The sequence below is a fragment of the Phaenicophaeus curvirostris genome, chromosome 13 (assembly GCF_032191515.1).
Source record: "Phaenicophaeus curvirostris isolate KB17595 chromosome 13, BPBGC_Pcur_1.0, whole genome shotgun sequence".
Taxonomy (NCBI): Eukaryota; Metazoa; Chordata; class Aves; order Cuculiformes; family Cuculidae; genus Phaenicophaeus; species Phaenicophaeus curvirostris.
Window position 1 is genome coordinate 19336234 of NC_091404.1, and position 17409 is coordinate 19353642.

General features: G+C 35.9%; 1 protein-coding gene across 1 annotated transcript in view; it reads right to left on the reverse strand.

Moving 5' to 3' along the window:
- LOC138726109 (connector enhancer of kinase suppressor of ras 2-like) overlaps positions 1-17409 on the reverse strand; it is a 162393-nt gene that overhangs the window by 51518 nt on the left and 93466 nt on the right. Inside the window, exons 7-9 of the mRNA XM_069867549.1 lie at positions 14337-14396; positions 11678-11746; positions 221-367 (exon numbers count right to left, since the gene is read on the reverse strand). Coding sequence (XP_069723650.1) covers positions 221-367; positions 11678-11746; positions 14337-14396 — 276 coding nt within the window. The remainder of the gene's footprint in view (positions 1-220; positions 368-11677; positions 11747-14336; positions 14397-17409) is intronic.

A 17409-nucleotide genomic window follows, 5' to 3' on the forward strand; every position in this document is an offset into this window, starting at 1 on the left:
CTATGAATTCCTGTGGCTCCAAACTTCACAAAGAATTAGAGGAAAAAAAATCTTACCGGCACATACAGCATTGCCACACAAACTTATGTCAGCACCCTATTTCAAATGAATTTGGGACTCTTTAGAGGCTCCTGTTCCTTCACTGAAAGGCAAAAAAGTCTAGTAGTTTCTCTCGAATAAAGAATTTACCATGACACCAGTGTTGCAACAGCCTTCTTACCTGAAGTGCAAGAGGCTTCCACCTCACGTTCTTCAGAAGGGCAGGAGCAGAAACCAGGGTGTTCTGAGGACGTTTTTTCAAGGTTAGTATCACTCCATTTGGGTCTTCCCGCAATGCATTTACTAGGTTCTTTAACTGCCAGCCAACCTAAGGAAAAAATCCGTAATTGAATTTTGAAAGCTTTGCACGTAACTTTAAACGTGAAGGAAGTCGTCTATTAACAGGAAAGGTCTGTCACAGCCTACTCTTTGCAAACACAAGCAGTTTTCATAAACTGTTTGATTACTGCTGTTGGACTGAAATGATGCTGCTGAAGCTGGGGTTCTTTTAGCTGTGATTCTCTACAAAATATGGCATAAGTGAAGAGTATCTCCCTTTTAATAATTCATGAGATCACTCTCCATTTTAAATAAAATTATGAGGACTAGAAGTCATGAAACCATTTCAGTCTGGATCCTTAGTTGAAATATTCACTGCTGAGGAGGCAGAGAAGTTGTGCTACAGCAAAGTATGAAACACATGTGTAACAGCTTTGAGATCCTTACTAAAGATAAACGATCATGTGCCTGGCTTATCTATGCAGCCCTTGGACGGAGCTGAGTAATTCTACTTACTATAACTTGTAAACGTAGCCATAAAAAAAAAGAATCTATCTAGTACTTCTATATGTGCTGCTCACAAAAAGCTACTTGGAGAAATTTCTTAATCTTTCTGACTGTTTTAAATAAGAATCTATCATTAGCTGTTTGTACATGAAAACAGAAAATGTATTTTTATGGGATTTTTTGATAAAATGAATGTTTATGCTGTCCCATTATCGTGAACGGTTGAAGAGTTTTTCAAACTGAATAATAATATAAATGACTGTATATAAAGCTATTGATGATAAAAGTAGTTTCTTACACATTTAAGAGCTGCTGAATTTCTATCCATATTTCCACAGGCACATGAGAAAAAAAACAAGAGAAGGGTATCAAAACAGTCAGATAGATAAAATAAGAACTGAAAGTGTAATTCATAAAAATTCACATTTTTCTAAACCTAAACCAATCTTTGTTCAAGTTACATCGCTGAAATCAGTGCAATTGTACGAGTTTAAACAAGACAATAAGTTTGGCTCCATTCAGCAGTCATTTCACCTTTCCTATATGCAACTGATGCATTATCTTGCTCACTATGAACAAAATAAGAAATTCCTACCACTTAGCACTTCACAGTGAGTAATCATTAAAGTCGCTTTGCCCTGCTTCCTGAGTAACACTATTACTGAAGAAGTTTCTTCGATACTATGGTCTCGAAGGGCTAAAGTGTTGCCACCATTTAATCTCACCTAGTATTTTCAGTAAGTTCACCAAGGGTCTTGCTGAAGTAACTCAAATCACAAGAACCTGCCTACCCTGGAAGGGATTGCTGGAGAGAGGGGCCACTTGCAAGTGACAGTTAAGTTCCTGGTTGAAATTCAGCTTTGGGAAACAGCGAGGCTTGTGGGACCATCATAGGGAGGACTTTGGGACTTTGGAGGATTTCCCCAGCCTTCCTTATTTGCATCTGCTCCTTTGCACACAAGATTTCTAGATTTGCCACTCAAGGGAAATGGGTGAGTGCAGGACCGACTCATCACTTGCCCTTTAAATACTGCATTACTTTTAAAACGTTGCTTAAGTGAGTCAGGTTTTAGTTTCAACACTGATGGTTACTTTCTACCCACGGTTCTGCTAAACAAAGCAGTCTGGATCTGAACCTGCACAGAATATCTTTCCAAAATCCATATTTTATTTTTTTTTTCACAGAAAAGATGATCCCCCAACACCTCTGCCTGTTTTAGACTTCCCTTCGTTTTCTATTCCAAACCTGGTGGATTTTTACTGTAGTAATAAATGACCATAGTAAAGACCTGTCATAAGTGTTACAGCTACCACAAGTCTTCAGCCTGGGTGTCGAGCAGATCCGTACTCAACAGGCATTAGAATGCTCTGTTCGTACAGCAGCTCTCCAGGCACAACCTCCCTCATGCCGAATTGCAGCAGCCTTAGAGTGGACACTTAGGAATGAAAAGCTTAAGGAATACAAGAGCAATGACTGTACAAGTGTAAGAAGCATTAAGTGCCAATATATTTGCTGTGCTATTTGACTGTTTAACCTGTCAGAGTTCACTGCAACAGTTCCTTCCGACCAAAAGTTGCATTCTCACTGTTACGGAAAAACAAGGGGGAAAAAAAAAGATTTAGAAAAAAAGAGAAAGATATTATATCAGGTATAGTTTATTATTACTTCCTCATAGAGGATAATAACGTCAGATTACACGTGAAGGTGAAAGGAAAATAAAGGCAACTTTGAAGAGATATCAGTTAAAACCCTCTTCTGAGGGCTGAGGAGAAGCCAAGATACAAACTGTAAGATTCCAGCCTGTTCCCGAAGTGGGACAAATCAGGATCCCAAATGTGAACACTGGGCTTGGGAAGAGCTGCAATACGTGTCAGAATTCCAAAAGGATTTGAATAGCTTTTTAAAGTTCTATTCTATTTTTAATTCTGCTGCTCTGTTGAAAACTTTCTAAAAATGCACTGGCCACAGGAAACCAGAAAATGGTAGGAATTATAAACAGGCCAGAGCCAAGCAAATGCAAATATATCAGCCTGCATTCCAGAAGAGCCCTTCTGGTTTGTGCTTTGTTTATAAAATGACAGAAGCTTTATAAATTTTTTACCCAATTATAGAATTAAAAATGAACTAAATTTGATTTTTATAGACTGATGTAATCTTCAAAATGCTGAAACCTTTAGAGTTCCATCAGCTCCTTTTAGAAAAGAATGATAAATAATTAAGTTAATGATAAATTATTCCAATGAGAACCCTAATGACAAAACCATTAAATACCAAGATCTATTAGAGAATGATCTGCAGTCATTGCTACTAGGGCTGTGATAAAATGCTCTTAGGAATATGGGCATGTTATTATAAATTGTATTGCTAAAAATATCTCCGAAAAAATAGAAGTCATTACAGTGGATTAAAAATCTTAGTTGAAAACCAGTCCTTGAGACAGATTTTGACATTTATTCCTAAAGAACCAGTCTTTAATAGCAATTACTAGCTTCTAGCTATGGTGATATGCATTCAGCAAAAGGGTATTTTGTTCCATTAAGATTTTTAGCATATACATTCAGTTAATCAGATTCTGCAATATGGGGTAAGATATTTCACTCTGTAATGAAAGTTAACGTTCAAATTAGACTAATGAAGGAAAAACAGACTACTGTGATACTTTTTTTTATTTTCCTGAATAAATGAAATCAGACCTATTAGGTTTCCCATTACATTAAAATCAACAAATTCAGAAGGACATTATTGTTATGTCCTCTTTGCACAGCACAGTAAAGCTCTAGTAATGATGCACTGTCCTCTACTAAAAATATTTGCATATTGAAATACAGTGCACTAATTTTTATCCGGTTTTAATCTGGGCCTAAAAACCCCAGAACGTGGAAACTCGCTTGCTCTTGTCTTATTTCATGTCTCAAAGCACAAACAAAATGCATTCAGATGCCAGCCAGAATTGCTGCGACAGTGTAAAAATATTACAGACACAGAAACTTTGACAGTTGCTGGCTTAAAATGATTGACTTAATCTCAGCCCAAAAAATTAAATTTATTATAGAATGATAAATATGGAAGAAACTTAGAAGACTGCAAAACAAACACAGTGACAATAGCAAGAGGCAGACAGAGGTTTAAGATTTTGGTGGCTCACACTTCAAACTGCTCTGATCAATAATATTTATTGATTTGTACATCCTCACTTGGAAAGAAGGGCTCCAGGGAAAAAAATGGCTACTACTGTCTACTTTAAAGGAATTTTTAGCTTTCTCACAGGCAGTACAAACCAGATAATTAGTAGAAACTGCAAAATATAGAAACTTTAAAAATAATTTTTTGCAAAAATAGTAATGCCTACACTACTAAATTTCTTTACCAGAAGTAAAATTATTTAAATAGTCAGTAATTCTGCATATCTAAACATGATAATTTTGTAGCTAGGACTGCATAACTAATATGTTCAGAAAAACATAACTCACTTTCACTAATCTACGCTCAGTTAGAGTGTTTTCTAGTTCTCCAACACCTTCTTTAGAGTCTCCCTATATTAACTTTGTTCCTTCTTATTTAGAAGATCTGGATTTGTCTGAATGGGATTCTGAATGCAGGACTTTAAGAACAACCTTGCTAGGCACTCGGTCTGGAAATCAATTGTACGGAATGGTATTTTCTAAATATTTAGGGCATATTCTATTGCAGACCACCTGAAAACGAGTAATTCTGTTTTGACTGCAGTAACCCTTACATGAACCAGGACAGATGTTTCCCCTCAAGGCTCTTCAAATACATAAGCAAAGCCATCTGGATGCTTATTTGAACCTCAAGAGTATGACCTCTCCTTATATGCATTGGGAAAAAAAATTTAAAAAAATCCAAAAACTTGTGTAAATGCAACTCTTTTTTAAGAAAAGAGACTATCATCCTTTCATAATTTAAGCCTATAATTCACTTTGCCTCATTAGGGAATTAATCAAGGCAGTTTGATTAACATGGAAATCAGAAATTATTATTAGAGATTAACGTGCTAGAGGATCATAAGAGTACTTTCTGTCAGTGAATGGGAAGCTCGTCATTAACACCTGTAGCTCATTCACTTTTCTTATTAATATCCTGTCACTAACCATAACGAATGATGTAATAAACAAATGTTCTCCCATTATCTTACACAGTTATTTTCATTAAGTAAGGGATAAATACAGCAAGGTTTCAAGAAGGTGCAAGATCTGCTGCTGGAAGACATGCCTTACTAAGCCGTGTTGAAAGGCAGAATCCTGAGAATAAGTAACATCTGGCAATTTGTTTGGAAACAGAACGGCATCTTCTGGGAGAAGTTGTTGTAATTCTCATGACATCCCCCTTTCAGTTTTGTGTTTCCTTTTCCTTCTTGCATTTCACAACACTCTGCACTGAAACACAGATGGTGCGACCTGGCACCACATTCACAGATTTACCTCCATCTAAAATGAGCTCGCTAAGAGAGCTCAAATTTACAATTCAACAAACATATCCAGGGTATTCATTCAATAAATACCTTAACACCAATAAATTAGTGCTGAAATTCCTTCATCATACCAAGGCCCTTGACATATTTAATTTAAGTAGGTAATTTGACAATGAACAGTATGAAAAGGTATTAGGTATGTGTTTACATACCACCTGTCTTCCAAAGAATAACCTTATCAAGTCTGAAAATGCAGTTACATTAGTTTAAACCTACAGCTATTCAGAGATAACATAACTAACAGCTTACACAATAAAGCAAAGGTGGTAGGACTGCAAAGCCCTTCCCGGCGACCACATCCATTTGTTTCCTTTTCTCCATAGCTGCAGGCAATAGTCACATAACCATTTTCATCAGTTCTTCAACCACCATCCTAGGCAGACCTCTTTCAAATTCTAGTGCAGATTCACTTAGAGATGTTTGTGTAGATGCTTGCTCTTGCACAACGTTGTTTTTACTTTAAAGAATTATTTCTCTTTCTAGTCTTTATAGCGTCTGTCTGTTAAGAAAGAGGAATTCTGTCTCATATCTAGCTGGCTGGGTTAACAAAACTGAAATAATTTAAACATAAAGTCTCTTCATATGAGACAGATGATACATTTTCTTTTTTCACCACTTCATCTTTTTTAATTTTCATACGTAACTTGACACCTTTGCTGGCTGTAAATGGCCGGAACATCACACAGCATTTCAGACAAGACATTACCAATGTCAAGACAATGGCATTAAAACTCCGTTTCTCCTAGAAACAAGCTCCTGATTAATTCCAAGTTCATCTTTGCCATTTTCAGTCACATCACCTCTGAGGCGCTCAGTTGATTTGGGATTAATTACTACATTCTGACTTCTGGAGTCTTTCCAGTTGCTCCTGAGTAACATCTAGCTTTCAACAGGAATTACTGAAAGCATTATTATTGCTCTCTGTCCTGTTAAATGACCTTCAGGTTTCAGTTTTTTGAAAAGCCAGTTTTTCCTAGTTCATCAAACTCTTCTCTATACAGAAGCAGATAAAATATTTTACAGATGATCAGGCAGTGAGGTCAGTACTTGTTGGGATTTGCAATTTTCTGTTGTCTGAAAAATTATCAAAGAGAACACTAATACAATTTGCTTTTAACAAACATATGCTACATTTGAAATTGTGCATAGTATTGACTACCAAGTTTTGCCCTTTCTTACGTTCCCCCTCCATAAAATGCTGTCCTAAAGCAGAAAACTCATTAAAAACCCTTGCTTAGGGACTTGCAATTGAAAGTTTCAGTCTCTTCAGTAAACTGAGATGTAGATGATTTGGCATCAAATTATCCAATTTTGCTTCCATCCTGAATATATATACATATATACACACCTATGAATTTATATATAGCTGGTTTTCTTCTCAGCATTCAATACTGTCCTTGCTACAGAAGATCACAAGAAACAAGTGTTTCTTGGCTAGTGACTATCTTAGCTCTATTTTTACCCTAGTTTCACCACATGCCAGATCCAACTCTCTGACTGAAGAATCAAGTAACTTAAAAGAAAGACAATAAGAAATTTCATATTTCAACTGAAATCTAAGATGTAATTATTGATTTTGCAAGCAAGTAATTGTACAATGCCATATTCAGCACTTTGGTGTATTTTTATAACAGAAGTAGTAAAACGCTACAAGGTCCTGGGAGAACTAGTGTCTGTTGTTACTGTAGGAAAAATAAAGAGTGAGAGGGGCTGTGATGTAGAACGTGTAAATTATTTTTTAAAAGTTTCTTATACTATTTTATTGAAGTCTAATAAGCAAGAAGGATAAGCAGAAAAGCAAATAAGGAAATTGGATAATGATTTAATTATCTTAGCAGCCAGTGGTGAATCACCCGATTTAATTAATTTCTTGCCTAAAGTACTATTATTTTTTCTTTGATCTTTGATTGTATTACAGAGTGTTCCTTGGTTAGACCAGATTTTACCTAGTAGGTCTTTTATTCCTAACTCTTTCAATTGTTACAATCTGTAATTTGTAACCTGCTTTCCTCTAATACTTTATGAACTCTATTTTTTTTTCCAAATACTCAGCTACATTGAAAAGTTATTTGAAAAGTAAAGTAAAACAAGCGGTATTGTTTTGTTAAGATTTTCGATATATTCAATTAATATAACTGGTTTCAGGGGAAAAAAGTATGAATGCAGCCAGCTCCTAGCTATCTAATATTTCTTACTTAATACTGATAATGCTTTATGTAGAATGAGTATATTAATTTTAGGTAATAATTTTGAAAAAATAAAGACAAGATATTCTAGCCACATAAATCCCAAAATGCTTAACTTCACACATCCAGCAAATTCAATGGGACTGGCACCGTCAGCGTACTTAATCCTCTGCTATAGCTCTACAGTGCCGGAGAAGTGCCTACAGGATTAGAAATGCTGGTATCTGTGCTGACTCCCCTCAAATGCAGGGACAGGCAAGCTAGTTCCTAGTCTACATCATCATAAACCTGTTTTAGAGCTTACTACTCTCTCAGTTTCAAAACAGATAATGATTCTTCTCTTAAAATTGGCTTCCTAATGGAAAAAGTCAAACTTAAGTTGAAATTACAGGTTTTGTTTTCAAAGGAAAGAAACAAATAAAAGTGTCCTCTTCATTTTTGCCCATGTATGAATGCAAAATGAACACAAGCCTTTTAAAACAGGTAAATAGCTAGTTGGTAATGGCTACATTAATGTAGTAGTTTCTACTCTCTTAGCACAGGAGTCACACCCTAGCCATGAATGAATGAATGCTTTCACTGTAACTCAGTGTTAAATATGCACAGTACTACAGTTGGGAATTTAAAGAGGTTGTTGAGGAGGCTCATGCATTAGGATGACAAACTGGAAGTGCTCGAATTATCTAGGTTACCAAAAAAAGTGAAGAGGTAATTTGATTGCATCCTGAAAACACTTAGAGGAGAAACTGCTCTCCAATCTAACAGATAAAAATATATCAAGATCAAAGGACTGGAAGCTTGTGCCAGACAAATGTAAACTACAAATAAAATGACACTTTTTTCCCCTACCAATGAGAATAATTAACTACGGGAACAATTTATTACAGGTTATGGGAACATCAATGAAAGTTTTAAAACTCAAATGATCTTATGAAATGAGTGAATACGAATTTATCTAGAAAGTAAATTGGCCTAGTTCAGTCAAAGTCAGATTAAATGATGCTAGCAGTCAGTTACAGGATCGGAGTCTATTAAGAGAGATCCATACTTTCTCTAATCAGGAAAGTATTTTCACTTGTGGCCATATGAAATGACTTTAATCATCTGCAGATGAGGTTCTTTCAAAACACATTGTGTTGAACTGGATTTATATTCCATAGAATACCAAGATGCTTCATTCTTAAGAAAATGTCTTTGTTAGGACAACAAGGATAAAACCTGTGGGATGCAGAAACTCTGATGCAGACAAATATCTGAAGAAAGTGTATTTCTGCATCTCTACATTGTGTATACATTTTACAAAAGCACAGGACCTCCCTTAACAGGGAACAAGTAAAAGCTGGAATAAGAAATAACAGTAAGACCTATATTTTTATCACTCAGGCTTTAAATGCTTTACGTAGAGTCTCTATGGAAAAATAACATGAGACTGCAGACCATGATGTTCCCCTGGATAATATATTGTATATTGACATTTTAACTACATTGACAATCTTGTAGCAACCCAGGAAGTATTTAGGATACTAAATATAACTTGCTTCTTCACAGGGCAATGCTAAATGCTTCATGTGAAATAAATCTAACAAAATGATGCATTAGAGAAAAATATAAATACTCTACTTTTATCAGCTCCAGAATAACACAAAGGGAAAACACAAGCCATCATAACTCATTATAAATTGTTGCAAACTTTTGCTGCAATTTTATTTTTGAGGAAAAGGAATACAGGGAAAAGGAAAAGGAAGGCAGGGAAAAGGATGCATTTAATCTCCAGTCCAGAAACAAAACTGACATTGGAAATGGCCCTACCAACTTCCAGGAAAGTAAAACAGCTGACGAATATTGTGAGAGAAATGAGAAGTCCAACACAGCTGAACAGGCACACCTTGGCAAGGCATAATTTCAAACAGCTTTGTATTTTTCTCTTTTACAATTTCTCTTCTACTAGTGCTTGGTTTTGCTAAGCTATGGAGTCAAAGGCTCATAGGATGAAGCATTGGGTTCCAGTGACTCTGCAGGCACAGATCTGTGCTCCTTTACTCAGTGAGCAGAAGGGTTTACAGCTCTGGAAAACCTGTAGGACCTCCACAGACCTGCAAGCCTTTTTTCTGTGAGATTACTCACCTGTACACACACCCCACCACTCCACCCTATAGTCATGAATTTCAAATGGGTTACACCTCATTTTGTGTATTGCTAGTATTATGTTATTGATTACATGCAAATTTAATGAGCAGTTGCCTTTGGGTTATCCTAGTCCACTAATGAAACAATGATAATTATAAGCATGATATAGCTCATCACAGCCTGTGATAACTTGGGTGAAGAAGGAATGCAGCTAAGTGTAGTTTGCAGGAAGACGTACCCAGAAGTAACTTAAAGGGCACACTTAAAGATCAAAGGGATATTTAAAACATTAAAGTTTCGAGTCCATGAGGGCAAGAGAGTTGGACATAGACCTCTGAAATGTGCAAACACTCAGCACTACTGTCGGACTTTTGGAAGTCACAGTGAAGACACAATCAGACTTTCCCAGCCATTTCAGAGGACGAATAAATATCTGACAGAAACAGGTTGACATTTCTCTCTTCTCTTAGCTTGTCATAAAATTCAGTGGGGCTTTTTAGAAAAAGGTATTTTTTGCCACTTGGCTCAGCTGTTGGTACCGTGCCACTAGCTGGAAAGGGATTACAAGTATCGAAAACTGTGGGCCTGGTGTTGATAACACAGATGGAAAGAGTCGCTCTCCAGAAAGCCAATTCTTGAGAAGTGGCATGAGGGGATTTCACCTATGGGAGTAAAGATTAAATTAGGTCTGTCAATTGAAGCATGTGTTTGATGGAAGAATCCAGTCTAATGCATATTTTAACTATGATAACTCAAAGAACTGCATGCTGCAGTAACATTTGAAGTGTAAATGAATAAGTTATGTTCTCTTGAAAAGAAGTATATTTGCTCTCTAATCATAAGATTTTAATATTAGATGTTCGTATTTCCACCTCACACAAGTGACAGGCAGAAAGATATCTTAATTTTGCTGCCGTTGTGTTTGGAGATGGGGTTCAGCAAGACACAGTTACATGGCTAAACTATAAGCACTTTAGGAAGTTGTTATCACAATGTTACTCATGCATAATAAGTAATAAATACAAATCTTCCTTTCACCTGTAGTTCCAGCAACATTGCTTCCATTTCTTCTGCAACACACAATTTAATTTTTTTTAAAGGGACAATCACTATGACTTACGATAGTACTGGGACTGCATGTTTTCCAGTAATCATCAACACTGGAAATCACGAAATAGGAATAAAAATATAAACATTCAACCTTGCATGAGGCTCTGATAGGCTCTTAGAGCTCAATTACAAATAATTCAGTCCTAAATTATTAATCCTCCAGTGAAGTCGTGTGTGAAGACAGGGTACAGTTCTATGAATGCTGCAGAAACATATTATTCCTGCATTTCTATATAAAAATGAAATACAGTTTTTACACACAGGGTAAAAACTATACTGTACAGGGTACACGAAAACAGCATGCAGCTATGAAAGAGATGCAACAGTAGGCACACTGAAATGCACACAGACTGTGTACTGCAATACCTTCAGCTCAGCACACACTTCTGCACACGCGCTTCTGTGATTTTAAACAGGTTAATAGATTCACTAACTTTGTAAAACTGCTCATCTGCTTAAAAATAAATCTGCACGAAAGAATGTACAACAGAAAAATCTGACAGATTTCTATAAACAGTTTAATCATCTTTACATTATTTCCTCCAACAGATTCTGTATATACAGCTGTTGCAGCACTTCTACATTTTGCATCTGAATCCTGTATTAAACAGAATGCAAATTTCTGTTAAAGAGAAAAAGTTAAACTAGCTGCATATCTATGACAAGAAGTCTAGGAACTTAAACAAAATATTCTGGGATCTCTTTATAGAAAGAGTTTGATGTTGAATAGCAGCTGTGCACACCGTAAATTTGACTTAATCCTTCTGGGCTGGTTACTGACTCAACTCGTGCCTTTTCTTCTTAAGCATAAGCAGTGGTTATGATATTTTAAAAGACAATAATCTATTTGGCAAAGTTACCTTCTAAGAAGAATTATTATCACTTCAGCAGTGAGAAAAGGCAAAGCCTGGGGAGCAGACTTTCCAAAATACTCACCACAGTTTGATGGTTGACCTGGATCACCTCATCACCAGCGTGGATTTTCTTACACTGGTCAGCAGGAGACTAAGGACAAGAAATAATTATTAACTTTACATGGGGGGTGAGGAGAGGGAAGGGAAGAGCAGGAATTAAAACAGTGAACATTGAAGGAGGCAGGATAGCTGTGCTCAAAGAAGTGCTATTGTTAGCAAGTAAAAATAATCGGTCATATTTATAAAAACGGTATTTATAAAGAACCATGTTTTTTCCTTGTTACAAATGGCAGTTCAATGAAGTAATCTAGAATCCCACTTCCACTGGTGATGAACAGCCTTTCTGATGGTTGAACCAGCTTCTTTACTTCTCCACGGGGAGTATAAGCATTCACAGTCTTCCTGGGAACACACTGAGTGAATTTACTTGACATAGAAGCAAATCTCTTAAGTCAACACGTACTGAGCTTACTGCATGGTCAGGGCTGGACCAGCCACGCGTGTAACAGAAAAGCACATTTCATAGTGCTTTATATAGCGGTTTTACTGCTGAAGTACACTGCAGATACTCTACGAATATGATACAACACTAGCACTTCCAAGACAGTACTAGATTAACCATTTGAACACAGAAAATAGTAATTTACAAACAGATAATGTCAGAGACAGGCTAGCTCTTTGGGAGACTTAGACAAATTTGATTGCTTTAAGCAGTGAAGGAAAGGTAAGCAGGAAGCTGAAGTAAACACCATCACTCATAATGTTTAACTTCAGTTGAAGTTAACTGGAAAAGCAAAGCTCTGGCTCTTTCTCTTTTTAGCTCCTTTCCTGACTTTGATGAGACTTAGCTCTCTATTATCTCCTAAAATTAAACGCTGGCTCTAAGGTCAATTATCCCTTCAAAAGGAATGAAAAATCAATTTGCTGAAATGTCAGAAATTAAAGGTCTTTGAAGCTGGTTTATCTGCACATGTGATTACACTTTCAGCAAAAACAAAAAAGCAACTTCTTGTGGTGGTCCCTCATCAAAAAGTTGTGACACCTAAAGTTTAGTCAAAATAAAAATAAAAAACTCCTGTGAATATTAATTATAGATATGTAAATATTTTCCCTACAAACTGCATTGTATTTCTAAGATGAATTAGAATTTCAGCATGAGCAATGCAATCTATGAACAAAATCTGTTGAGAGATGGATCATTCATAAGTTTCAGGACCCAAGATACACACATAGTTATTTTAAGACTTCTATATGCTGCCATTGGCATTAATATAAAGAAACAAACAAATTTTAAAGTTTAATTTGCATTAGACTTGTCTTCACAAATGGTGGCACACAAATCATCAGGCTTGCCATGTGTTTGCACTGCTTAAAAACTGAGTGACAAAACCTGTATGATGTAATATGACTCAAGATATATAAATCAAGTCGAACAAAATATCCCATATGGAGCTCACCCATATGGGCCAGCATCGCCCTGATGTCTGCCAGCAAGTATTTACATCTTTGGCTGGCTGCACACTGCTAATTTTATGTTCCTTGGGTGTCAGCATTACATAATTTCAATATTAGCTTTATAAAATCTAAACTTGTAATTTACCCAGCTATACGCTGTTAAACAGAGCCAAGGCTGAATGCAAACAGACTAAAACACTACATGAAAACCAGAAGGGATGGGTCCTACTCTAAAGTCTGTTGTAGTATTTAGATTGCAGCAGTTTAAGTAAATTTGTTTTGGTTTTACTTTTCAAATTTGTAATTATGAATTGCAAGGTAAGTAATGAGAAAGATATTCAGAAGCTACTTTGTCGTTATTGTCACACCATTTGGTTTTTCTGTGTTCAGTCACAGTGATTTATGTGCTGCGGCACATCTGTCTGCTTTTGGTTCAGATTGCCCTAACACTTCTGCAACTACAATTAAAATGATAATTAATACATTTTTCTTAGCCTCTGCTGAATTTTCATTGCAGATGATAGACAACATGGAACTACAATAGTGCTTAACTCATCCTAATACAATTCTTTCGGGAGTGGCTATTTTCATTAAAGAACTTTTTGAACATCCTCACACAACAGTCATTTGGATTGTTAATGAGCATTTTTTATGAACGTTGTCAAATTATCCGTCCCCTTCTGTTCATGTACCAAAATCTCTTTGCCTCTTTCCACAATTTCGCCCTTCTTAATGATAGTCCTGTCAGCAATTACAACTAGCTTTGAAAGTGGGTTTACCAAATGTTACTCTATAACCTGTCAGATATACAATACAATATCTTAAGCTAACTTTTTCCATTACTTATGTTTTTCACATCTACCCATACTGCTGATATTGTAAATATTTTAGATTTTATTATTTTACAGTCTGTTTTATGGAATTGCTTATACACACAGAAGCTAAAAAGGTGTATTTGAAGAACGATTGAGGACAGAAGTTCAAGATTTTATTTTTTCTACTTTTTCAGTTAGTAGTCACTTCATCATAGATATTTTCCCATCTCTGTTTTCAAGGGTTCTGAGTTTTTGCAAAGGTGATACAGTATATGTATAGAAAAGATAAAGAAAAAAGTATTAATAAAAAGTGGCTTGATTTAAAGCAAGTTTTTGTATTAAAAAAGCAGTGCAGATATACAGAAAATACTTGTATGCATGATAAAAGTCTTCTAGAATAAAGAAGCTTACATTTTCTGTTGTTCCTGTGATTACATGTAGTCCATCATATGTTGATTTGATATACATTCCCTGGAAGAAAGAGCAAGAAAGGCAAGTAATATTTGTAGGAAATGAACAAATGATGTTTGGATGATAATTAAAATATAATGTTTATTCCATTTTAAGGACCATAACACTTGAACAGACTGGAAGGAACCATGGTCAATTAACATTTGCAAATCTAAGTTAAACAAATCTGTACCGAGATCCATTATAAACAGCAGTTTTCTCACTTAATGCTTTTTTTTTTATTTCAAATAAAGTTTTTGGACAGAATTCAACACTCAGTAACAGCATAAAAGCTTGTGCCTATTCAGTATTTGAAATATTTAAGTTGACCTCCTTTCATGACTAATGACATAAGTGTCAAAAATGAAAGCACAAACAGGAATCATCTTTGAAACTAAATACCTCATCTTCACTGAGTGACGGATTCAATAAAAATGAAACCATAGCCTAACCCAGAAAAGACATGGGTCAGTGTTCATATTGCCAATTTATGGAGAAAAATGAGATTGATGAACTAACTGGAGCTTTGTAATTAGCGCGGCAAGGATTCTGCTTCGAGGAGAAAGCTGACAAGACATAGAGAGACAAGCTATGTAGGTATCTATCTAGCTGTACACACACACACACACAGAGCCTTAAACGTCCGTGAGGCTCAGTGACTTGTATTCTTGCCTCTCAGGAGTAAGGGCATAGCTTGACATCTCTCCGTATAATACGGTTATCCATCAAATTCTGAAATCTAATTAATCTAATTGGTACATTGTACTGCTGATTCATTATTCTTTCAGTAATTCTGCATCATCTTGTGCTGTCTGAAATGGAAGTTGGGAAACCCCAGCAACAGGAAAGAACATTGCCAACTCTTTGCCAAATGAAAGTCATAAAAAAGGGCACTGGATCATTAAAAACCCTTAAGGTTCTCATTGGAAATGGGATGTTTCCATTAAAAATCTTACACAGATGTTTAAATCCATCTAGTTTGTGTTACGCTGGATCTCCACAGTGAACTTCCATCCAGAATGTTTCACAACCTTGCTGCATCCATCGCAGAAGACTGTTATTTTAACACATAGTAGACTCCAGTAACACATTTCCAGCCACACTTTTAATATCAAATTTAATATCACAGTTCTAACACCCTACTTGTTTTGACAAGATTCATTCCCCACTTAACAGACCAATGGACTAAGATTTTTTAAGGCCAAAAGAGAACATAATGCTAAACTCTCCACTAAATTTCATCACATATTTCTTCACAAAGTCCTTAGTCTCTTGCTAAGCTATATGTGTTTTTGGAAAAAAGAAAATCAAATTACAATTTTATCTTGTAGCATTTGCCATCTGCGAGACATAAAAACTGACTAATCACTGAGAATTACCATACATTTTGCTACTTGCTCTTTCATCTTAGCTATTAAACTTTAAGAGCAAAATATATATAAAATAAAGAATTTTAGTGAATGACTCATAGCCTTCAAATTATCCTGGATGGAGTTTTCAATGTGGTTTTACCAAAACAAAAACAATAAAAGAGCTTGTTTCTGTTGACCATTACAACAGCACTTTATCTCTGACACATCTATTCCCTGAAAACCTCAAAAGATTACATTTGGTCTAAAAAATTATAAAAAATGTATTACTTTTGTACTTTACACAGTTCAAACTGCAAGTACTTTATTTAATACATAAATAACATATTTTTTGTGCATATCTAACATATATAAAATAATAGCTCCAAAAATATTTTTTATGTTTTAAGCCTAACATACAAAACAAATTTTAAAGTATTCTTAAAAAGAACTCCCTGAAGAGCCTACACCAGCTCTGAAAGTGTCTTTATTTAGTCTGTCATCTGTTCTAGAGGCCAAATATGTTCCCTGCTTCCAACACAGGGCTTCAAATTGCTCTTTCCAACCCTGTAAACATTTCTCCCTGGAACTCCCCTGCCCTTGCCATGCTGACTGTCAGCACTTGCCTTTCCTTTTCCAACAGCGTGCACAGTTCCATCCAGCTCTCAGTTGCTTTCTGTGGTAGGTATTTTATTTATTGTGTAGGTATGTTAAAGAATGATTTAAACTTCAATGTGAAAAGACACTGACATTTAGAAATATATTGTTTCTAAAGGACAGTCTGTGTCAACCCCACTTTAGTTACTGGTGTGCTTCACCCTCACCCTCATCTTCCTTTTCAAAATCAGCATTTGTAAAGAGAAAGAATAGAACCTCCAGGCATATATTAACCAGTACCAGCAGGGTTTAGCACAACCCCTCAAAAGTTTATATTGCTGAAATATATACATGCATACACACATGCACACACACAGAGTAGTTAATTGCTAAGACTAAACAAGAATGTTTTGTGAGTGGGTTTCACAGACAAAAAGCACATAAATAAGGGAACTTCCGAATCCTGGAATGCATCTTAGGCTCTGGATGGGAAACCTTCAGTGGGAAGCAGGTTTTTTCCTGCTGTCTCCCACCTCCGTCTGCCTCTTGGTCCTTCCTCTTCAAGACAAACAGCTATCCCTCTCAAACAAGTTTTCTTGCCTTTTCCTCTGCACATCCTGTCCCAGAATCAGTATCCAGGCAGAAGGGATGGAACTTATCTGCTTAACAGTGACATCCAGAGAACATCTAGTCACTTCAAAGTAACCAAGAAATATCCACAGGTTTGGTAGAAAGGAATTTCAGACACAGAGAGAACAACAAAGAAAGTGAAGGTAAAAGGAATAAAAGCAATACTGCATTCCAAAAGCAAAACATTCCTCAGACATCAGAAGATACAAACCCGAATAATAAAAACCCATCAGTCTGCCTGTTTAGAATCTCCTGCTTAAGAGTAATCATTAATCTCATCAAAGAAGATTAAAGCTGCAGGTTGCACAGAAGCATCTTAAAATATATGTACAGCACATCAAGTTCAAAAGATTAAAAAATAAATACATCTGAAATAATACTGGCTCTAATAAAAAAAAAAAAAGTGTTCGTACTGACAGTCCATCATCATCCAGGAGAAAAGAAAAAAACCACCAAAC